At 42.6% G+C, this 23724-nt stretch overlaps 1 protein-coding gene and 1 long non-coding RNA gene across 3 annotated transcripts in view; one reads left to right on the top strand and one right to left on the bottom strand.

The window, feature by feature from the left end:
• The window catches only part of LOC132228725 (cytochrome P450 4V2-like), a 36356-nt gene extending 17354 nt beyond the window's left edge, over window positions 1-19002 (bottom strand). Inside the window, exons 1-7 of one of the 2 annotated variants that reach the window (XM_059685633.1) lie at window positions 18768-19002; window positions 11453-11565; window positions 9973-10058; window positions 9024-9214; window positions 8574-8643; window positions 6759-6885; window positions 4799-4984 (exon numbers count right to left, since the gene is read on the bottom strand). In XM_059685633.1, the coding sequence (XP_059541616.1) occupies window positions 4799-4984; window positions 6759-6885; window positions 8574-8643; window positions 9024-9214; window positions 9973-10058; window positions 11453-11565; window positions 18768-18981 (987 nt within the window). In that variant the 5' untranslated portion in view covers window positions 18982-19002. Of the gene's footprint in view, window positions 1-4798; window positions 4985-6758; window positions 6886-8573; window positions 8644-9023; window positions 9215-9972; window positions 10059-11452; window positions 11566-12090; window positions 13330-18767 lie in introns of those variants that run through there. The other variant, XM_059685634.1, reaches the window with a different exon arrangement.
• A 228-nt stretch (window positions 19003-19230) lies between these two features.
• On the top strand, window positions 19231-20404 carry LOC132228727 (uncharacterized). Its single transcript, XR_009451420.1, has 3 exons — window positions 19231-19508; window positions 19615-19734; window positions 20169-20404. It is a non-coding gene; the product is annotated as an uncharacterized LOC132228727 (long non-coding RNA).
• Window positions 20405-23724: the final 3320 nt, after the last annotated feature.

The raw sequence follows: 23724 nt of genomic DNA, 5'->3' as shown, positions 1-23724 counted from the left end.
CTTTTTGATTACTGCTTCAATTTCTTCCATAGTTACTGGCCTATTGAGATTTTTAGATTCTTCCTGATTAAGTTTTGGAAGGTTGTATTTTTCTAGGAATATGTCCATTTCCTCCAGGTTGTCTAGTTTGTTGTAGTAGAGTTGTTCATAGTATTTTTTAACAATTCTTTGTATTTCTGTGGGGTCTACTGTTATTTCTCCTCTTTCATTTCTGATTTTGTTTATTTGGGTCTTCTTTGTTTCTTGGTGAGCCTGACTAGAGGTTCATCAATCTTGTTTATCCTTTCAAAGAACCAGCTCTTGGTTTTGTTGATCTTTTGTATTGTTTTTTTTTGGTCTCTATGTCGTTTATCTCCGCTCTGATCTTTATTATTTCTTTCCTTCTGCTTACACTGGGCTTTTCTTGTTTCTCTCTTTCTAACTCTTTGAGTTGTAGGGTTAAGTAATTTATTATCATTGTTTCTTGTTTTTTTGCCGTAGGCTTGTAGAGCTATGAACTTCCCTCTCAAGACTGCTTCTATTGAATCCAATAGGTTTGTATTGTTGTGTTTTCATTGTCGTTTGTTGCCATGATGTTTTTTATTTCTTCTATGATCTTCTGGTAACCCAACCATTGTTTAATAGCATGCTATTTAGTCTCCATGTGTTTGATTTTTTTGGATTGTTTTTATTGTAGTTGATTTCCAGTTTTATGCCACTGTGATCTGAAAAGATGCTTGATATGATTTCTATCTTCTTGAATTTGAAGAGACTTTGCCTGTGACCCAATATATGGTCTATCTTTGAAAATGACCCATGTGCACTTGAGAAGAATGTATATTCTGTGGCTTTGGGATGAAATGGTCTGAAGATGTCAATTAATTCCATCTGTTCTAGTGAGTCATTTCGGATTGGTGTTTCTTTGCTGATTTTTTGTTTAGAGGATTTGTCCAATGGTGATAGTGGGGTGTGAAAGTCCCCTACTATGATTGTATTGCTGTCAATCTCTCTCTTGATCCCCTCCAGAAGTTTTCTTATGTATTTGGGTGCTCCTATATTGGGTGCGTATATGTTTACCAGAGTTATTTCTTCTTGTTGGATTGCTCCCTTTAGTATTTTGAAGTGGCCTACCTTATCTCTTTTTATGTCTTTCACTTTGAGATCTAATTTGTCAGATATAAGTATTTCTACCCCAGCTTTTTTTTCATTTCCATTCGCCTGAAAAACCTTTTTCCATCCCTTCACCATCAGTCTGTGTGCTTCTTTTTTTTCTGAGGTGGGTTTCCTGTAGACAGCAGATATATGGGTCATGTTTTCTTATCCACTCAGTTACTCTATGTCTTTTGATTGGGGCATTTAATCCATTTACATTTAAAGTTATTATTGATAGATACTTGTTTGTCACCATTTTTATTCTTTACCCCTGTGTTCCTTCTTCGTTTCCTATTTTTCTTTTTACAGCAGACCCTTTAGCATTTCTTGCATTGCTGGTTTGGTGGTAATAAATCCCTGTAGTCCTTTTTTGTTCATGAAGCTCCTGATTTCACCCTCAATTTTGATTGATAGCCTTGCTGGGTACAGTATTCTTGTATTCAGACCCTTCCTTTGCATGACTTTGTATATTTCCTTCCATTCCCTTTTTGCCTGATGCGTTTCTGTTGAGAAATCAGTCGCTAGCCTGATGGGGGATCCTTTGTAGGTAACTTTTTGTCTCTCTCTGGCCGCTTTTAAGATTCTTGCTTTGTCGTTAGTGTTTGCCAGTTTAATTATAATGTGCCTTGGCATCGGTCTATTGGGGTTCATTTTGTTTGGGACTCTGTGAGCTTCTTGGATTTGTATGAGCTTTTTCTTCCCTATATCAGGGAAATTTTCTGTCATTATTTTTTCAAACAGGTTTTCTATTCCTTGCTCAGTTTCCTCTCCTTCTGGCACTCCTATTATGCGGATGTTGTTTTGTTTTGTGTTGTCCCAAAGTTCTCTTAGGCTCTTCTCATTTTTAAATTTTTTCTAGAAGCTGCTCTGCTTGGGTATTTTTTCCTACCTTGTCTTCTAGCTCACTGATGCAGTTTTGTGCTTCTTCTAGTCTACTGTTGATTCTTTCTATTGAGTTCTTTATAGCAGTGATGTCATTTTTCATATCTTCTTGGTTCTTCTTCATTTCCTCTTGGTTCTTACACATATTGTTGAATTTTTCTTCCATTCTTTTCATCCACCTTATGACCATTTCTCTGAATTCTTTCTCTGACAGGTGCTTGCCTCCATTGCCTCCATTTTGTTTACTTCCTTTTCTGGTGATGCCTGTTTTTCTTTCATTTGCGGCCTGTTTCTTTGTCTCCCCATGATCTCTCTTTTTTAGGTGTTTGGTTATGTAGTTCTCTCTTTGCTGCATTGATTTAAAGGCACAAAATACAACACAACAAGGCACAAAGCACAAGGCACTGAACACAAATGTATTCACGATACTAATAACCCCAAATAAAGGTGACCACCAGATCAAAGAGAATTAGGGGATAAGGAAGAAAGAAGAGAAAAAGAAAAAAGAGGGGGGAAAAGAAGTGCAAAAATGAAATTGGGAAAAAGAAAAAAAAGTAAGAGAGAAAAGAAAGAGAATGAAATAGAAGAGGGGAAGAAACTATTTAAATGTGGAGAAAACTCCAATAGAACAGCCACTAATCCCAACAAATTCCAGCAACAGAATGCAAACTACAAACAACAATTGATATCAAGTGAGGTGAGGGAAAACAGGAGCAAAAAAATAATAATAAACAGAAAAGAAAAATAAACAAACAAACAAACAGAAAAATAGAAAGAAAAAGCAAAACAATCTCACAAACAAGCATAAAAAACCCCCAATATACTGAACAATCAAATAAACAACAACCAAATGACAAAGAGGGAAAAAAAATTTGGATAGTGAAGAAAGAGAAGAGAGAGGTGTATATGGATTTAGAGCAGGGGATTGGAAATTAGATATATAAGTAGGGTAAAATTGTAACAAGGGGTAAAAAGAAGGAATAGGGAAAATCTAAAGCAGGAATAGGGTGAGAGAAACAGGACAACAAAAGGGGAAAAGTGAGGAGGAGAGTTTTGGTGTAAAGGTAAAGTTGAGGTAGAGTAAAATGATGCTAAAGGAAAGATGAAAATAGAATTTAGAACACTAATCCCAAAATAAGATAAAGAGAAAATATAATGACACTTTAAAAAAAGGTAAAATGGTAGTAGTAATAATATTGGTTAAAAATAAAAATATGGTAATTAAAAAGGTAAAATCAGGTGATGAAAAAAGAAAAAAAAATTAGTTTCTTAAATAAAAGGTGAAAAAAATAAAATAAAATAAAAAATAAAAATGTGCAGTAGTGAAGGTCCTTCAGTTCCTCTACTCTTCTGTTTGACATGCCTTAGTCCTGTCAGGTATTCAGGAGAGTGTTGAAGTTCCCTGTGATGCACTGTTCCTCCGTGTTGTGAACCACAGTCCTGATTTTAAAGCAGGCAGTATTTGTTTCCCAGACTGCCTTTATTTGTATTTACAGAAGAGCCAGTTTGTGGTTCAGCCTCTGGGTGGCTGTGTTTCTGGATTGACCTCCGAGGCTATAAGTCCTCTCTAGCCAATAGTTTGGAAGAGCTGTTTCTGCCACAGAACTGTTTCTTTGATTGTTACTCCCAGCTCTGATTCCCAGGTTCCACAAAAACAACTTTTCCCTGCAGTCTCTGTGAGTGACCCCAATTGGGCCATGCTTTGTATTGGGTTTAATAATTAAATGCAAATATTTAAGGGGAGAGAGAGAAAAAAAGGGGGGGCCTGAGGAGGTGTGCGAGCTCTCGCAACCCTCCACCTTCCAGCTCTGTGCGCAGTCTCGTCCGCACATCCTCTCTCCCCTGGCACTAATCAGCCAGTACACTGGCAAAATCTGAGGCTTCCTTTTTGCACCCAGTCCAGCCATGGGCTTATTTTTATCATTCCCTTCTGGCGGCAGCCCTGTGAGACCCCTTCCGCATTCGCGGATCACGCTGGCCCCAATGGCTGCGGACCTCGTGGGGCACTGACTATGCCCGCGCGCATTCCTCTCTCCAACCTGAATTGCAAACCGCACCCTTATCAAGGCGAAATCTGACCTTTCCGTGAGGAGGAGCAGGGCTCCTCTGAGTCCATGTATTCACGCTGCTTTAGATCCAGTGTTTCTGGGTCAGTAGCTGATTCCTGGATGCCATGGTTTCAGGGTCTCTAGATGTATACGCTTCCGAAAACAGCCACTCAAGATGGCATGGACTCGCGGCTGAGGCAGCCGTTCTGGGAGAGTTTTCAGCTGCAGTCTCCAACAGCCCCCTTTCTCCGGAGTCCTCTCTGCCTTTCTCAGCTGCAAAATGTCTCCCAGCTGAATTTCCTCTATCTATTCGGGCTAGATGTTACTCGGTTCAGCTGCTCACCCTATCTGCTCCGGGACAAGGCACGGAACACGTCCGTCTATACCGCTGCCATTTTCTCCCCTCCCCATGCTAAAAACTTTTTAAAAGAATTCCTATAAATTGATTTTTTTAAGTTGAAAATAAATTGAGAACAGATCATCCCTTATACCAAGGATCCCAACATATTTTAAAAGGAGGCTACAAATAATCCTACTATTTCATGTTATTTCTAATTTTACTATTAAATGCTTAAACATGTCTAAGTATTAGTGCTGGCTATTTCTTCATCCTTAGCAGTTTTAACTCCCAAGATTAAAAACAACAACAACAACCAAAAAACATTATCTTGTTATGTTCCAGGAACTATAATTTGTTTAATGATGATACCTGAGACTAACATGACAACGCAACATACCGCAAACATGAAAGTGTCCACTTCTTCTCGAATAGCCTCAAGGCTTAGCTTGTTCCCTTCATCATCCATCACATTTAAAAGCAGGTCGAGAAAGGCCTTGCGTTTTCTGTTGGAGAGGGTCGTGCCCTTGTCATCACTTTTACCTTCTTCATCTCTCTTTATTTCATTGGCCCGTTCATTGATGACCTGTATGATTTAAATGATCACATGCTTTTGTGTGGAATTTGATATGGCCTAATAGTCCATTTTCCTGTGAAAATATACTAGCTGCTTTAACAGATTTTTTTAAAGCCTTTCCTGTTTTGTCTCACTCAACAGGAACTTAGGGTTTTGTGTAAATTTGGTAAAGCTTTCTATGAACATATTTAAGGCATTATTTGATAAGATTTTTAAAAACAAATTTAATGAAAGACAAATACATAATTCCCAAGGACTATTTTTGCAGCTTTTCCAACATGGGAATAGAGTAGTAGTCTCCTGAATAGGGCCCAGCAAGTTGAAAGAGCTCATGAGATAAAGTTGGGGTGATGGAAAGAACACAATCATTATATAATAGACTAATTATAGGTAATTCTAATTACGTGTTGTATTGGAGAAAAGATTCACCCTGTATGCTTGCCACTCCTTCTGCCTAGAATGCTCTTGCCTCAGAAGCCAGCATGACTAGCTTCCTCCCTAGTTTTAAAGCTCTGCTGCCCAATGTCACACTGTCAGGGTCACTGCTACCCTAGTCCCTAGCACTCACTCTCTTCCTAAGCCTACTTTAACTTTTTTTCTATTTCACTTACCACCTGGCATTGTATTTATTGTTTAGTGACTTTCTCCAACTTCAATGTAGCAGCAAATTTGTCTTTATTCACTGATATATTTCTAACCTTAGAGCACTGCTTGGCATTTTAAAAATGTTCATCAGGTATGTGTTGAATGAATAAAAGAATGAAAGCCCATGAGCTTAATTTGGTTACACATTTCAACTTTCCCCTCCTTTCAGGCAATTGTCCAAACCTGCTTCCGCTTTGCATGAACAGATCCCAAGTTCTGTAAAGACAAGCACCATGTCCTCTATTTGATTCTTGGTGGAACCCCTAGTGCCTGGCACTCAGCGTGCAATTTTTGATATTATCCTTCCAATTTGGAATTCATTCATTATTGATACTGATATTAATGCATGAAATTTGAAGACAAGTATAATTATACAAATAAAATATAAACTGTTCACCATTCACCTTTGGCCAAGCAATTATGCTATACTCCACTGAGAGCAGCTCACTCCAACATCTCATTCACCTAACTTCTAGGGACTCTAACCACTTGATCTGGAGGCAGTACCTCATTGTCAGGAAGCAATGCCATCATATTTTAAACTAAAATTTACATCAAATGATAAATATAATTACATTTTTCTCTGTACATTTAAATTATAATGCATGTTTCCAATTGAAGTTTGCCTTTTCATAAACATACTTTTAACATAAAGACAGACTATATCCAGAAACTTACTGTTTCCTTGTCATTAAAAATTAAATAGTAATATCTAGTTAATTTTTATCTTTTCCAGTTTAAGATACTGCTATAAATGCCCTTTGTCTTTGAAAACCATTGCCTAACCCAAACATTTTTCAGAAGATTCTTATAACAAAGATCCCTGTGTCTTTATTCTCTGAGCATAGCACCCAGTTTGTTAATAAACTATCATAGCTCATATCACATTTTGTAATTATTGATTTACAGACAACCTCCCCCAGTAGACTAACCTCCCCAGTATGGAACATTAACTACTGGGTTTTTTAACAAACATAGGAGTCATGCACTTATAAAAGTTCTAGAAAGTGATAGTGGTAGGGGTTGCACAACATTGTTAATGCCCCTAATGCCACTGAATGGTACACTTAAAATGGCTATTATGATAAATTTTATGTTATGTATGATTGTCCACAATGAAAAAAAAAGGAGGACTTACATTGGTGGTAAAATTATGTAAGATCTTTAGGTTCCTTTTGTGGTCCCTTCCATCTTTAAACAAAAGGTACAAAACGTCATGCCAGAGCCAAAACGTCCTCATTCTTCGATGTATCAAATCACTCATACTATAAACAGGATGCAAATGTATCAGCTGATATATCAAAAATGTGCATTGCTTGAGTACCTATTTGGTGCCTGGTATTAAAGAGGGTAATATGTGGCAACAATGATAATTCGTCTCAGTGGCTACTAAGAGCTCTATGCTTAATGCTCAACAATGAAGGCATGGATTATTACACATCCAAGGAAGCTTAAAAATTAAATGGGTCCTTTAGAGGAATGAAGAATACATTCCAAAATATCTTTATTAAATGGCCATCTGATCTCTCCTTCTATTTCTCCAGGAAGAGTTCCAGACCTCCCCGAGCTGCCTGTAGCTCTTATACCACAGGGTGGGATGAAATCTGTCTGTTTAATGTCCACACATTTTCTTGATCACTCCTCTGGCTATCCTCTTCTCCAGTAAGGTGTCCCTCTGTCACATCCCTGCCCTGAGGCCCTCCCGCAACATTTCCAGTGATGGAGCAGAAAGACCTAGACATGATCTCCTCCTTTGAGAGCAGCTTACAGGCCAATTCTGCAGAGTGGCTTTTCCTGGTCACTCAATCTGTGGGCCCTATTGCTGTTTTCTTCTTGAATATCAACTTTACTTATTTCATTCTAGAGGTCCAGTGCATGAAAATCATGCATGGGGGGGGGGGGTGGCTCCCTCAGCCTGGCCTGCACCGTCTCGAATCTGGGAAACCTTGGGAGACCCTTCGGGGGACATCCATCTCGCAATCCAAGATCACTGGCTCCTAACCGCTTGTCTGCCTACCGGCTTGATCGCCACCTAACTGCTCCCCTGTTGGCCTGATGGCCCCCAACTGCCCTCCCCTGACAGCTTCATGGCCCCTAATGCCCTTCCCTGATGGCCTCATGGCCCCCAACTGCCCTTCACTGCTGGCCTGATCACCCCTAACCACGTCAGCTTCCTACCTACCACCTTGGCTTTGTCTGGAAGGAAGTCAGATGGTTGGGAGATGTCGGGTCTCCCGATCTAATTAGCATATTACCCTTTTATTAGTGTAGATACTTATTTGTTTCAATTCTTGTCTCCCTGTTATTCTGTTCTGTGGACCACTATAAAACTAGTCAGTATCTTGTGTGATGAATGGCAGATTTTATATGCTAATATGTGTTAAATGAATTGGGCAGTGGACTTAAACACAGAATTCCTCAAATCAAATCCTGGCCCTGCCTTGTAATAGTTGAATAATCTCAAGCAATTTTTCAAAGTAAATATGACTATTTCAATTAAAAAATAATACATACTCAGTGCAGAAAATATGGGAAGAGAGAATTAATAACAATGCAAACAAGAAAGAGAAGCAGATAACACAAAACAATATCACAGCTAACATTCTGGAATGATATCTGTAAGTTTTTTAATGAATAATTTTTTTATACCTAGTGGTTATCATGCTAAAAATATTGTTTTTATCTTTATTTTATCACTTAGCATCATAATCTAATTTCTCAATATATCATAAAATAATCATTTAAAATTATACCATAGCCCAGGTGTGTCATAATTCATGCAATAAATCCTCTACTGTTAAAATACATGCATAAATGATTAGGTCGATTTTTAGTGCAATATTTCATTGTGAAACAATGAAAAAGATACAACACAGACAAAATATTATTAGCAATATTTTTTAAAGCTTGAATCAATAACAATTTTAAAAATAATTAGAAGGGCTCCGTTTACCTATAAACTGCATGGACATACTCAGAATCATCATTAGTCTGAGCATCAAGATTCTTGCCCATAGCTGTTTCTGCAAAATATGGGTGAGAAGCAACCATTCAATTCATGCGCATGCCTTGTGTTTATTTTCCAGTGGCAAACACTTCAAAAAAGAGATAAATTCTTATATATTTTAGAATTGTTCCTGTCCCCTTTCACTCTTGCACGTTTAGTTTCTCCTCCTCCCTGTTCATGCTACTTCTTCCCTCTGACCTTCCTGGCAGGTTGGCTCTGCTCGAAGCCCTAGCAGTGGGTACTGCTTCTCAGGAGCCTAATTTAGCAGAAGGACCGCCCCAAAGAAGCCAATATCCTTTCTAACCCCTTCATTTGCCTTCCCAGTGAAATGTTATTTTCTATTTGGGCCTTTGTATGTTTACACCGTAGCTCTAGAAACAAATCCATGAGACTTACCACAGATTATATCTAAGGCACAAAGAGTGATGTAAGAAAAGCAGTTAAACTTTTCTCCATCAACATGTTTTTCAAGCTTATTAACTAATATGTTGGCTTGTTCATTCATGACACCTAAGAACTCTTCCAGAATGGTAAAATGGAAAGTGGGTGTTAACATTTTTCTCCTGGAGCGCCATTTGTTTCCAGTACTAGAAATACAAGACATGGTTACAAAGAAGAGAAAAGCAACATGCAAAGCAAGTAACGCCTAGTCAAGACAACAAATTCTTCTTAATCTACAGATTCTCATACGCTTTGGTCAGAATGTCAAGGGGAGATTCATATACAGTTACAGGATGGGCATATTTTAGGTATCCTTCTATATAACTAATATTTAAAAGAGCTCTCATCAAAATTGAAAATTTTAAGAATTTTTCTAAATTTCTAAGTTCTGAGTTTCCAAAAATGAGAAATTTCCCCCCCTTTATCCAACCTTAACCCTCTGAAGATCAAGGAGCTCCATGAGTCTACTTGGATCTCTAACATCTTCGAAGTCTCCAAAGTCCCCACCGAAGTCCTGCTTTCTCTTTCTCAGTTGATGGGGTCCTGTTGCTGGATGGCAGCTCAAGGACTGAGGTTACTGTGCTCCAGTTACTTCTCTGAGGATGACTGCCTGTTTCATTGAATTTTCAAGATTTCCCTGCTCAAAACTCCCCTGTGCCGTATTCCATTTCTACATTGGGACTTTCTAACTCTCCTTGGAACACTGGTGATCATCATTATTGAATACCATGGCTGGAGATTACTCTACACCCTGGGTTCCTGTCTCTCAGAGGCCCATTATCAACCAACCTTTCAGCTTCTCCCTACTACCCGACTGCACATTCTTGCTACAGGAAAACTACCTCGTGTCAATGCCTGACATAAGTTACGCACAAGACAGCTTTACCAATTTACACTGACTTACCTTGTAAGAAGTCCTAGGCCAAGCCATGGTTGTAGGAAAGTGTACATATAAGACTTGTCAATTTGCTTTGAGCTAGTTAGAATTACCTTAGAAAGAGAGAAAAGAAAAATAAGAGATAGAGATATGAAAGCAACCTTAATTATTAGAATACTGGGCTAGAACACAACTACTTTCTAAAGTAACATGTCATAACAATTACTTCTTGGTGGTTCATTTTCATTACTATGACTCAAAGAAATTCAATCAGAGTTTGGAGCATACCACTGTCTCTCACTCTTGGAGACTAGCTGGAGTTGACGGATAGGAAAATGTCCAAGATAATTCCCTGAGTCCTGCCATGAATTAGGAGCCAAGTGCAGTTGTTTATTGAGGGTAGGAGTGAGGGAAGAGAAGGTGGGTGAAGCAAAGAATGACCACATTTAGGGAGGTGGAAATCACAAGTTCATGATCAGGTAGTTGATTTGGAGTCATTCAAGTTGCATAGTCTGAAAGCAGGTATGAAGCTCAGGATTATGGCTTATACTAGGTACACATTTGAATGTCTCCAGGATATAAGTAGCATCGGGAACCATGGGTATAATTAGGTTGCCTGGAGCCAAAGTAAAGCAGAAGGGATGAGCATATGCACAAAATGCTTCTCAGGCGTCTTGCTGCAGTTCCCTACTTTGGACAGTTCTCTATCCACATGTACTAAGCCCACTTATACTAGGCCAGCAATGGCTGACATCCCACATGTGGCCCTCTCGCTCTCTTCTCTGGACCGGTAAATAGGGCAGCGTGGTACCAGAGACACTCTAAGAGTTTTACCACAATGAGTAAGAAAGATGTATCCAAGCCCAACAACCCTAGGAAATACTGCTGTTAATTTTGCTCCATGATGAGGTTTGCTTATCCCATTTTTACTTGGTGACCCAAATCCTTTGTCATCAAACCAAAATATAATACCCTCAATGTCATGATAATAAGTATAAGAAAGGTAAACAATTTTTAGGAGTAATTTCAAAAGAGTAAATCAACAGTATCTTCCCCATCAATATCAGATTAGTGTTCCCTTTTAAAAAATTAACTTGAAATAATAAAAGTAGAATGGATACTGTGAGCATCTTAAGGGAAACACTTATATTTTATTAGTCTTATATTTGTGTAATCTTAAAACAGTGCCTTGGCAGATGATATGAGCTCACCTTGTAGAATAATTTATTTATGGTTCTGTTCAACTGAAGATTTCCCAAAAAAGGAGGACAAATATATTACTTGATACCAAGTGTGTATAGACATGTAGAAGCTGCTACTCTTCCCACAACTCAGACTATATTTGGAAAGCACTAAATGGAGCCTTCACAGCCTTAGATATTTAATGGAATCCTCATTGTATTGAATTCAATTAAATATAAGGACATATATTTGCTGTTTATTCTGATGAGATTCTCACATCATCACATATACAGTGGAACATTGATCATAGTCACCATAGACTCACCTCTATAGTTTCAGCTTTATATATGGCTATTTCTGGTACTGTGCCAAGCCAGAGTTTTAGCATTGGCATATGTCTGTTTTCTTCAGTGAAATGAATCAGGTGCTGGAAAAACTCTAGGAGAAAATATTGATTTTTAAATAAGTTACTTACTGTGTCATTTTTGGGTTTTTACTCTTTTTACTTTGGGCAACTCACTCAATACCTCCCAGATCTTTCACATATTGAAGCTAAACCACACATTTGTCCTTACTAAATATTTAATGAATGAATTATGAGGCTAATTGAATTATGAATGATTTATATGCAACAACCTGGTTAACTGAGAAATGCCAAGCACTGTGGATGTTTGTGGTGATCTTATGACATGCTTTCCCTAAGAACACTGAGGTTGTTCAGTTTCTCCTGACCTGCACAGGCTACTCTTCTATAGAAAGGGAAACCTGTCCCAACTCTCCAGCCCTGGTAGATAGATGCTTCCCTTTCACCCTCTCTAAAACAGTATTGAAGTTCCTCAGCAAATTGAGATTAGAGCTGCTATATGATCCAGCAATTCCTCTCCTGGGTATTTACCTGAAGAACATGAAAACACTAATTCAAAAAGATATATGCACCAAAATGTTAATTGCAGCATTACTCACAATAGCCAGGATATGGAAGCAACCTTAGGTGTCCATCAATGGATGAATGGATCAAGAAGATATGATAATATTAGCAGAGCTGGCATGCCTCTGTGGTTGAGTACTGACCCGGTCAGGCCATATGCCCGGGTTGTAGGCTTGACCCCCAGTGTGGGGCATGCAGAAGGCAGCCAATCAATGATTCTCTCTCATCACAGATGTTTCTCTCTCTCCCCCCCTCTCTTCCACTCTGAAATCAACAAAGAATATATATATTTTTAAAAGATAAAATATTGTCATTTGTGATAACATGAATGGATCTTAAGGGTATTATGCTAAGTGAAATAAGTCAGACAGACAAGGACAAAAACAGTCTGATTTAACTCATATGTAAAATATAAAACAAAAAGTAACAAATGAACAAATATAACAAAATAAAAACAAATTCAAGGATACAGAGAACAGAATAGTGGTTACAGAGGAGAAGGAAAATGGAGAGAGGGCAAAGTAGGTAAATGGGGTTAAACAAATGGTAATAGATGGAAACTTGACTTTTGGTTGTGAGCCCCCAAAAGAATATACAGACATCAAATTATACTATTGTACACCTGAAATTTAGATAATGTTATTAACCAATGTTACCTCAAGAAAAAAAATAATTTTACAAAAACTCTTCTCTTTTACTAATCTTTCAACTTCTCAAATGTCTCAGGGCCTCTACAGAACCCCTTCTCTTTGTAGAAAACTCTTATTCCTACTGCTTTTTGTCTAATAAGACTTAGTTATTCTTCAAGTGTCATCTTACATGTGATTTTGCTGCAAAGTCTTCTCTGATATTCTTAACGGGATTTCTGATAATATAACTTCCCAGGTTGGCTTCCATTTCTAGTACGGGCACCAGATCTCGGTATTTCTAAAGACTGTCCTACAATGGAATAAACCAATTATCCTTGGAGAAGTCATTGATTTTAGGTCCACCTCTCAGAGAAAAGACCTGGCAATGGTTAGACAGAGCCCAAGTCAAACAACATGAGGTCACGGGAGGACTGGCTTTCTAATTAGGTTAGGAAATGAGGCACTCTCCTGAGATTGCTGGCAAAATCCAGGGAGGGAGGGATAAGGAGAGCAGACTAGCTGGGAGGCACGTGGTACCAGGCTTCTTCTAGGCAAAGGGAATGCCCCTTGATAGCAGCAGGACTAATGCCCACAGCACTGTGAGGCTACTAATAGAGATGACACCTGAGATTTTTTTTCTCTTTTTTCTTTTTTTTTAAAAATAAATCTTTATTGTTCAGATTATTACAGATGATCCTCTCCCCCCCCCCCAACCCCGCCCTGAGCTCCCCTCCACCTGGTTCCCACCCCATGCCCTTACCCCCCACCACTGTCCTCATCCATAGGTGTGAAGATTTTTGTCCAGTCTCCTCCTGCACCCTTCACACCCCCTTCCTGCTGAGAATTGTCAGTCCACTACCTTTCTATGCCTCTGCTTCTATTATATCCACCAGTTTATTCTGCTCATCAGATTATTTTGTTGACTTAATTTTTAGATTTGCTTGTTGATAGATATGTATTTGTTGTCCCTTTGTTGTTCATAATTTTTATCTTTACCTTTTTCTTCTTTCTCTTCTTAAAGAATACCCTTCAGCATTTCATATAATCCTGGTTTGGTGTTGATGAACTCCTTTAGCTTTTTCTTGTCTGTGAAGCTCTTTATTTGACCTTCAATTCTACATGATAGCTTTGCTGGGTAGAGTAATCTTGGTTGTAGGTTCTTGCTATTCATCACTTTGAATATTTCTTACCACTCCCTTCTGGCCTGCATAGTTTCTGTTGAGAAATCAGCTGACAATCGTATGGGTACTCCCTTCTAGGTAACTGTTTTTCTCTTGCTGCTTTTAAGATTCTCTCTTTGTCTTTTGCCCTTAGCAATTTAATTATAATGTGTCTTGGTGTAGTCCTCTTTGGATTCCTCTTATTTGGGGTTCTCTTCACTTCCTGGACTTGTAAGACTATTTCTTTCATCAGGTAGGGGAAGTTTTCTATCATTATTTCTTCTAATAGGCTTTCAATATCTTGCTCTCTCTCTTCTTCTGGCACCCCCATAATTCGGATATTGGTACGTTTGAAGTTGTCCCAGAGGCTCCTTACACTACCTTCATATTTTTGGATTCTTTTTTCATTTTGCTTTTCTGGTTGGGTGTTTTTTGCTTCCTTGTATTTCAAATCTTTGACTTGATTCTTGGGATCCTCTAGTCTTCTGTTGGATCTCTGTATATTATTCTTTATTTCAGTCAGTGTATGCTTAATTTCTGACTGGTCCTTTTCCATTTTTTTCATATTCTCATTAAGATCCTTGAAGGTCTCATTAAGTTCCTTGGAGGTTTGTAGAAGTTTCTTGAGTAACCTTATAACTGTGGTTTTGAACTCTAAATCCAGTAATTTGTTTTCCTCCATTTCTTTCATTTGTGACATGTTTCTTTGTTTCTGCATTTTGGCTGCTTCCCTGTATTGATAGAGTGGCTTTGTGTGGTAGGTGTCCTATTGAGCCCAGTGGCTCAGCCTCCCCAATCACCTGAGGTGGACACTCTTGGTGCACCCCATTGTGGGCTGGGCGCACAGTCTTGTTGTAGTTAAGCCTTGATTGCTGTGGGTATCTCTGGGAGGAAATGACCTCCAGGCCAATTGACTGCAAGACCCACTGTGTCTATAGTGGAAGGACTGCTGCACTGGAGACACCCTTATGGGACAGGACTTGCTTCAGTGGGGCTTTGGAGCTCACTGAGTCTGCCTCTTGAGTGTGTCACTATGGATGTGAGGAGTTGAAATCTGGTATGTGACCACTGCGTACACTGGCTCCTGAATCTCCAAGGAGGTGCAAATTTAACCACTGTGTGAGTCCACCCAGCAGGAGCTACTGCGAGATCTGCAGATTTCTCCTCTTTGTTTGGGGTTTGGAATTTTGGAGCTCTCTGTCCCAGCTTCAGTTTGTTAGGTTAGACCAGCTGTGGGCAAACTACGGCCCGCAGGCCGGATCCAGCCCGTTTGAAATGAATAAAACAAACAAAAAAAATAAGACCGTACCCTTTTATGTAATGATGTTTACTTTGAATTTATATTAGTTCACACAAACACTCCATCCATGCTTTTGTTCTGGCCCTCCAGTCCAGTTTAAGAACCCATTGTGGCCCTCAAGTCAAAAAGTTTGCCCACTCCTGGGTTAGACTCTGCTCTTGGCGCCTCTGCACCTCCTGCACAGCCTCAATGCGCTTTTTTGTTTCCTTCTAGTTTAGAACTTCCACTCAGCCATCTTTCCTGTTGTTATGGATGATAGCTCTTTTGTCTTTTAGTTGTAGTTCTAATGTGGTTGTTGGGGGCAGCATGTACAGGTGTATACCTTATGCCGCCACCTTGGTTCTCCACACCTGAGATTTTGATGGGGTTTTTTCATATGGGAATTTGGACCCCAAGGACAGGTCGACAGAGAATAAAAAAAAACAACAACAACTATTAAACTTTCCAGCTCTTTCTTGTGCCAATAAATGTTCACATGCTCAACTACTCCTTCTCCCATCCTTCAGCTTCCCTCAACTCTGGGCTTCAGGGAAAGCTGCTCTAAGTGCAGCGGGAGAGACACTAAAGTGCAAGGATGTCCATTGTATGTGATACTGAATAAACAGTAGTAACTGTTTAAAGCATTTGCACACGTGGGCACCTCAAAACCTAATAATGAATCTTCTAAAATAGCTTAACATTTATTCTGTCATATTTATTTGCTGTGGAAGGTAATTAAACATCAGACCAGAGCTAAGGGTTTTCCATGTCTTATGTCTTTTATGCCTCAACACAGTCAGATAAGAAACACTATTACGGAAGTTAGTGAACAACTGAGGAAGTTGTGCACAGCTAAGTAGTTGCACAATATCACAGCACTGGTAAATATAGGCCTGGCTTTGTACCCAAGGCACCCAGACACACAATGTGTCATCTTCACCATTACATCACGCCGATTCAAATTGCCTTCCAGTCAAACCATTGCCTAAATAATTGTGAAAAGAGCTAGGTCAGATCAACAGTGTCAAATATATGTAGCATGGCCATGAACACTGCCTTGGTCTGGTCTGACAGAGGAGACAGGGAAATCAAAATCTGTGGTTTGAAGGCCTCAAGTGGGCCCAATGGCAGGGGGAAGCTGGGGAAGACAGGTGTTGACAAAAAGGACTGAAAAAGCAAAAGATAGAGTTCAACAGCCTAGTTGGAAGGCCATTGCAATTCTCCAGGTGAGACTTCTGAGGCCAGAATGTGGATGGGGGCCACACAATGAAAGGCACAGCCTCTTGTACAAGACACAAGGGAATTGAGGTTGGGGAATATACCTTTAAATATTGTCCTATGCCTTATTTTGGTGAGCCCAATGCTGGACACAAAGGAGGGCCTCAAATAAGTGCATGATTGACAATGAAAAAATGGACTCAAACCAAGTTCTGGACAATGGTCTAGAAAATGCACGCATTAAATGTAATCCTCAAAGTAACTGTAATATGGTGACATTTACAAGTAAAGGGTAACACACTCTAACTTAAAGAGTTTTAAACAACTTGTCAAATTCAAACTGCCAGAGGCTAATACCAACAGTAGTTAGCGTATTAATGCAAAAAGAGACCTTGGAAGGTCAATAGACTTTGGTATTCAACAGGGCTGAAAATCAGCATGATATTGCCCTGCTCTTTTCTCAATGGCTCAAGGCAATTTTCTAACCTGATAATCCTTATACTGTTTACCAAACTTTACCCTTGTCCTGCCTGTATGAATTTCTATATGGAAAATGTGTATTCAAGTGAATACAAAGCAAATGGAACCCAGAAGTCCCTGTGCCTCTCCAAGAGAGAGGTCTCCATCTGGCCCCCATGCCTTCTAAATTCATATTTCTTATATAGTATTTTCATTTGTGCATTGGCCCCTCCTTCAGATCCCAAACCTCTCCACAAAGGTTGTAGCATCAAACAATTTTGTTACAAGCAGAAAGGGAGCAAAGGTTGGTCTCATGCCCAGATCCAGTAGTTATTGATGCATAAAGAAGTCCCCTTGAGAAAGATAATGTGTTATCATTCTCTTCTCTCTGGAAGTAACTATAAGGAGGATTACTTTAAAGAATCCAGTAACTCAGTTTGTTTTGAAATGGATCTTATTCACTAGAGATTTCAATTCTTAGGAAAATTCCCCCAAAAGACTATAATGAGATTTCTTAAGTATATGGTTTCCTGTTGAGGAGGAGGGGTCTATATTTCTACCATTATTTTTTAATATTATAAAGCCTTTGGGTAGAAGGGAAGATTAACTCTGTCTTTAGTGTTCGCCATGATGGTGTTTACAAATGTAATTTTCATATATCAAAATTTGCTGCATCACTTGCAACATTAGTCACAATGATGTTTGGTTGGTTAAAAGTTTACTGGGATTTCTTCTGCCAGAAACATTTTCTGTATTTTGGTAACACTCTCCCATGAGGCCTCATGTATTCCCGTGAAGTTGAAATGACAGCATTATTTTTATTTGGAGAAAGAAAAGTGGAAAAGAAATAATCCCTTAAGCTTTGGAATTGATGTTCCGTCTATAAAACGTCTTCAGTTAAACTGAGGGCTGATTGGATTCTAGCTCTGCGCTCATTTTAAAATATGTCATTTGGGGCAAATCTTTTCAGTTCTGGGCATCTCAACTTATCCAGCCATGAAGATGAAGTGCTAAGATCTAACTCACCCTCTCTCATGGGGCATTCAAACACCAGGTACTTTTAGGAGCTTTCTAACTTAAAGTGACCCCTATACCCCTATCATAACAAAACATAAAGCTGTCTCTTCAAAAGATGATTCAATAAAAAACCAATTCACTCCTTAACAAATAAGATTTCTGAAACTTGCTGTATGACTCTTGGGGCAGGCCTTGATGAATAACATCATAATTCATGTTGGTATGTAACCTCCTTAAGAAGGGCCAAGGGGGAATAAAAGTTGTGGTCAAGTCTTGTGATTTCTGAAGTGAGAGGCTCTGGTCTCAAGTGCATTTCTCGTCCCCTACTTGAGAGAGAGGGAGAGAGAGAGAGAGCGAGATAGAGAGAGAAAGAGAGAGAGGGGGGAAGTTATAAGTTGTGTCTGGCTTTAGGAGTTTAACAGTTAAAACAGAAGAAAAACCAGGCAGTGTTTTTGTTGTTGTTTTTCTTATTAAATATATTTTTATTGATTTCAGAGAGGAAGGGAGAGAGATAGAAACATCAATGATGAGAGAGAATCATTGATCAGCTGCCTTCTGTACACCCCCCACTGGGGATCGAGCCCCCAACTCAGGCATGTGCCCTTGACAGGAATTAAACCCATTGACCCTTCAGTCCGCAGGCCATAGCTCTGTCCACTGAGCCAAGCCGTCTAGGGCTACAGGCAGTGTTTTAAGATACCAGCAGCCAGGAGTTGGGAAAATGAGAAGAGAAAAGGCAGAAGGACGGGAGTTTAGTAACACTGCACTTATGTGTAATGAAAACTGGAGAGAACTGGGAACCCATTATCCAGGGGGTGATAGAGTCGCCCCTCACCCAGCAGCCTGCGGCTCCAGTCCTGCTGCTCCAGGCGGGGAAGTGGGCGGTTCCCTGCAAGGGGCCCAACAGCCCGTGGCGGGGATGCAGCTAGCCCGGGCGCACAGTCCCTTACCTTTCCCTCCTCGCTCCTGGATCAGCACGTGTCCCACGAAGGGGTAGGCGCCCGGAATGGTGGGGATGGGCCTCATTTGCAGCCAGTTATGCGCATAGCTCGCCATCATCTGCAGGAAGCTCAGGATGAGGGTGGCGCCCGCCAGGGAGACAGCGCTGAGCGCCCCCCAGAGCAGCAGCTTCTGCCCGACGTGCACCAGCCAGACGGCCACCATCGCGCCAGCGGACGGCTCCGCGGGGACTGAGACCCTGAACCTTGGTGCCCGGTGCTTGGGGCCAGGGCGGGGTCCAGCCCCTGCCTTTCAAGTGCGGGGCCTGGGAGGAGTCCCGACATTCCCGGGGGCGGGCGCAGCGGGCCGGGAGGGCGGGGGAAGAGGTGGTGCCCGGCCCAATAGCTTCTCCCTCCTCCCGCAACCCGTAGGCAGCAGCCCAGGCGCCCAGAAGCGGGCCTTCCCGTGCAGGGACCGCCCTGCCCCCTGGGGACGGGGCTGGAGCCTCCCCGCTCGGAGGAAAGCACCGCCGGGTTGCTGTGCAGACAGACGCCTAGTAACGCGCACGGGCCTCTGTTTGGTTCCAGCAGAAACGAAAGCCCGGAAGCCCGAGTCTGAAGGCAGAGAGCGCTGAGAAGACACACAGGCACTTGAGTGGCGTGGGGAGGAGAATGGGTGCAATTTAGGGGCAACTCAGGATGGAGAGGCGCACTGGGGCTGGGGTGGGCTGACTTCTGTTACAGGAGTGAGCGGTACGTTTTAGAATGGAAATAAAGGGCGCCGGGTTGGAGGTTCGGTTTGGGGTGAGTTTTTCCCTGGCTGGGCGCCTGGCCTCATGATGCTCCCTTGCGCAACCAGGAGTGTCTTCTGCTCTCCTGGAACTGGCTGCGCGCGGGAGGTGGGTGCATCCTGGCTGAGCATCAGGGACATTCAGGGCAGCTCCCTACTCTGACCTGGGACTCCAACCTGAGGGAGCAGGTAAAGTTCGTCATCAGGTCACGGGAGAGCTGAATCATGTTCTTGTGATCCCAATGGTTTCCAAATTATCCTCGGGACCAAGAGAACATGGGGGCGGGTGGAGAGGATGAAGGGCAAGGTTTCTGGAAGTGGGAGAGATAAGAGATGCTGGCAGAGCGGGGTTTGGACAAGGAACAGTAATTATGAAGTAACTCTCAAAAGACATACCACTGAGCCTATGGAAGAAAGGAAGGAAGGAAGGAAGGAAGGAAGGAAGGAAGGAAGGAAGGAAGGAAGGAAGGAAGGAAGGAAGGAAGGAAGGGGGGGGAGGGAGGGAAAGGGAATGATGGTGAGAAGGAAGCCCCAATTCTGCCCATGGCTGTGTTCACTGACTAGGAATTTTCCTTCTTCAGGTAGCGGGACCCCAATCCTGACTCTCGTTCTCTTTTCTACAGGGGATCCTTCCCACAGAGGCGCTGGGCTAGGAGTGTCCCTCTCTAGGAGCAGGTCCATAGTGATCGGAAAGGTGCCAAGGAAGATGATCTATAGTGAGAAATGCCCTGGGTCCTACTTTGCTCAATTCCCTCCATTTTACTGGCAGCTCTGGTACAGGTTGCAGGGCCTCTTCTGGGCAGAGAAAAACATGCTTAAGGCTTTTCTCCAACTGATTTTTTTTTTAAAGTCATCTCTCTGTCCTGACATGGACAAAGGTTCAGGAAATAGTAAGTGAAAGATAAAATTTAAAGTTGCAGAACAGAGTACATAATGTAATGCCATCTTTGGGGAGAAAAAAAGTTTAGTTCTCTGCATTTAGACTAATGTCTGGGAGGAAAAATACTGGTCAACCTTATGGGATGTCCATGGAGAAGAAGAACTTACATTCTTTATTTTATTCACTTTGATATGATTTCATCTGCTTAAGACTTTAAATATATTTTCTCTAATATTTTTAAGTAGATCTCATCTCTCTAAAAGTCTATCACAGCTATGAACTCATGGGATTTCTTTATATCTGACTTTGCTCATCTCTGTGGACAAAACAAGGAATATATAGTCACTACCCTCAAGAAGTGGAGAAAGAGGAGTGTGGAGTGCTTCAGGCAGCAGCCAGCATGAGTAGGAAGTGTTCCTAAACAGAGAAGGGTATGATGGGTTCAAGAAAGTGTGCAGGGGACTCCTGCTTGGAGCACAGGGTGGCTCAGGGTGACCAGGACAAGACAATGTTCACAAGTAGCATGGAGCCAGCTTGAATGACCTTGACTCCCGGGCTTAGAAATTGTATCTTTATTTTGAAGGCAATTTGTGGCTGATAAAGAGAGCACCGAAGATTTTATGAATCAGGTTAGTGGGGTTCCATCACGAGAGGCTGGTCAGCTGTAAGAGCCCAGAATCAATCAGATAATTAGCAGTTTAAACACTGAAAGTGCATATTCCAGAAGTGATACCTCTTGCATTGAGAGTAACCTAATGTATTGAGGATTTAATTATTCTATGAAAGAAACAATCTTTAGGACACAGCTTTGCAATCCTGACTGGTACTCTATGAAAATAGTCCAATGTTCTGACTTCATACCCCTCTACGGCTACCTGATTAGTTGCTAGGGAAGAGGAACAATGAAAATATGAGAAACATGGAAGGTTCTGGTGTCCTTGCATCATGACAAAGTTAGCCCAGCTTCCCTGCTCTGACCCTGAGACTTCTGCCTCTAGTTTCCCTCGCTGCTCACAGATGTTTCCTTCGTTTTGGCTCTTCACTGTGTGCTGGTGTGTTGCACGCTGACAACTGTGTGCTCTTCCCTCTTCTAACATCCAAGGCTCTGGCTAGCCTTATCAGCCTCGCCTCTCATCTCCCATAAGCACATGAGTGTTCTTTCCCCCAGTTAGTGCTGAGTGGGGTGGCCGCTATCCGCTGTGCTTGTGTTCTGGGGCCCTCACCTGACACCTAGTGTGATAGGAAGCTGCTTATTCCTTGCTGTGGGAAGAGAACATCCCTTCTCTTCCATCTCAGTGCTGAGCACACCCTTGAAGTAGAAAAGTGTCCAGGACAGACTTGTTTGCGTGGTTTGGATTTAGAAAAGGGATCCTGACAGCATGTAGATATCACAGGTCAGAAATAGGTTAGTGCTCTACAAGGAAATAGAAAACTTGACATCCCCAATGGAAATTAACAATTGCTCAGAATCCTGTTTTGTTACTAGCCACAAGACTTAAATATATACTCATGAAAGTCAGTTAAGTTATTCATATCCTTCCCCTGCCCCAAGTCAGAAAATGTATCTCATGAACATCCCATATAATAAAAGCCTAGGTGGCGTCACGTGATGGCGTCACAAGATGGCTGATGTGACGTTGTCACAAGAGGCCACCCTCATGTCATCACAACATGGCCACCAAAACATGGCTGCCCTCACCTCATCACCAGATGGCCACAACAAGATGGCCACCACAAGATGGCCAACAGGGGAGGGCAGTTGTGGTGCCCAGGCCATGAGGGGAGGGCAGTTAGGGGCGACCAGGACTGCAGAGAGGCCAGTTGGGGGCAAGATCAGGCCAGCAAGGGAGGGCAGTTGCGGGAGCTATCAGGCATACAGGGGAGGGCAGTTCAGCATCACCAGGCCTATAGGGGAGGGCAGTTGGGGGCCACCAGGCTTGTAGGGGAGGGCAGTTGGGGGCAAGATCAGGCCTGCAGGGGAGGGCAGTTGGGGATGACCAGGCCTGTAGGGCAGGGCAGTTGGAGGCGATCAGTCTGGCAGGGTAACAGTTAGGCATCAATCAGGCCGGCAGGGGAGTGGTTAGGGGGCAATCAGGCTGGCAGTCAGAAGCATTTAGGTGCAATCAGGGCGGCAGGCAGGCGAGCGGTTAGGAGCCAGCAGTCCCGGATTGTGAGAGGGATATCTGACTGCTGGTTTAGGCCTGATTCTTTTGGGCCTAAACTGGCGGTGAGACATCTTCCAATGGGTCCCAGATTGGAGAGGGTGCAGGCTAATGCTGAGGGACACCACCCCCGCCCCCGTGCATGAATTTTGTGCAATGGGCCTCTAGTCTATATATATATATATATATAGGCAGCTACCGTAACGGCCATAATGACCTAACAATGGGTTGCTATGATGCCCACTGGGGCCAGCAAACTGCCTCATCAGGGAGTGAGGCAGGTGGGCAACCTTGAGGCCCCTAACCCCTGCCGGCCTGCCCCTGATTGGACTCTCCCACCCCAATTATGAGCTGGGTCTGCCGGGCAAAGCCCCCACCCTTCCTCTCCAGCCAGCCGCGCCCCCATCAGCCTGCCCCTCCACAATAGTCCCACAGCCCCTCCCGCTGGCCGGCCCACCCCTGATCTCACCCCCCCACCCCAATAGAGGGCAGGGCAGGGTGGCCAACCTCCTGCAGCCCCTCCCCTTGGATGCCACACCCCCTAACCACACCCCCACCCTAATAGGGAGCAGGGATGGCTAGCCAACCTTCTGCAGCTCCTCCCCCCCCCCCCCCCCCCCCCGGTTGGCCATGCCCCTGTTGAGCCCCCACCAGCCTGTTTGGCCTGAAGCCCTTCCCCTGGCTTTCCCCACCCCTGATCTCCCCTCCATCCCAATAGGGGGTAGGGCTTGCTGGCCAATCTACTGCAGCCCCTCCCCCCACCTGGCCCCACCCCAGATCGGCCCCCCAATCCCAATCAGGGGCAAGGCCAGTCGTCCAACAACCCATGGCCCCTCCCCCAGGCCTCTGGCCCAAATCGGCACCCCCTACCCACCCTATTCAGGGGTTTGGCCGGCTGGCCCACTGCCCACAGCCCCTCGCCATGGCCATCCCCATCCCTAATTGCCTTCCCCAATCCCAATTAGGGGCAGGCCTCACCAGTCAATCACCCATGGCCCCTTCCCCCAGGCCTGGCTCTGATCTCAGGCCCTGATTCAGGTGGGCGGCAGGCCAACCTCCTGCCATCTCCTCCTCCCAACAGGCCCAGCCCGGATCTGTCCTGATTGGTGTCGGGCCCCATGGATCCCACCCATGCAC

The sequence above is a fragment of the Myotis daubentonii genome, chromosome 2 (genome assembly GCF_963259705.1).
Source record: "Myotis daubentonii chromosome 2, mMyoDau2.1, whole genome shotgun sequence".
Lineage (NCBI taxonomy): Eukaryota > Metazoa > Chordata > Mammalia > Chiroptera > Vespertilionidae > Myotis > Myotis daubentonii.
Note: the sequence above shows the minus strand (reverse complement) of the source record. Positions and strands in the feature narration are given on the sequence as shown.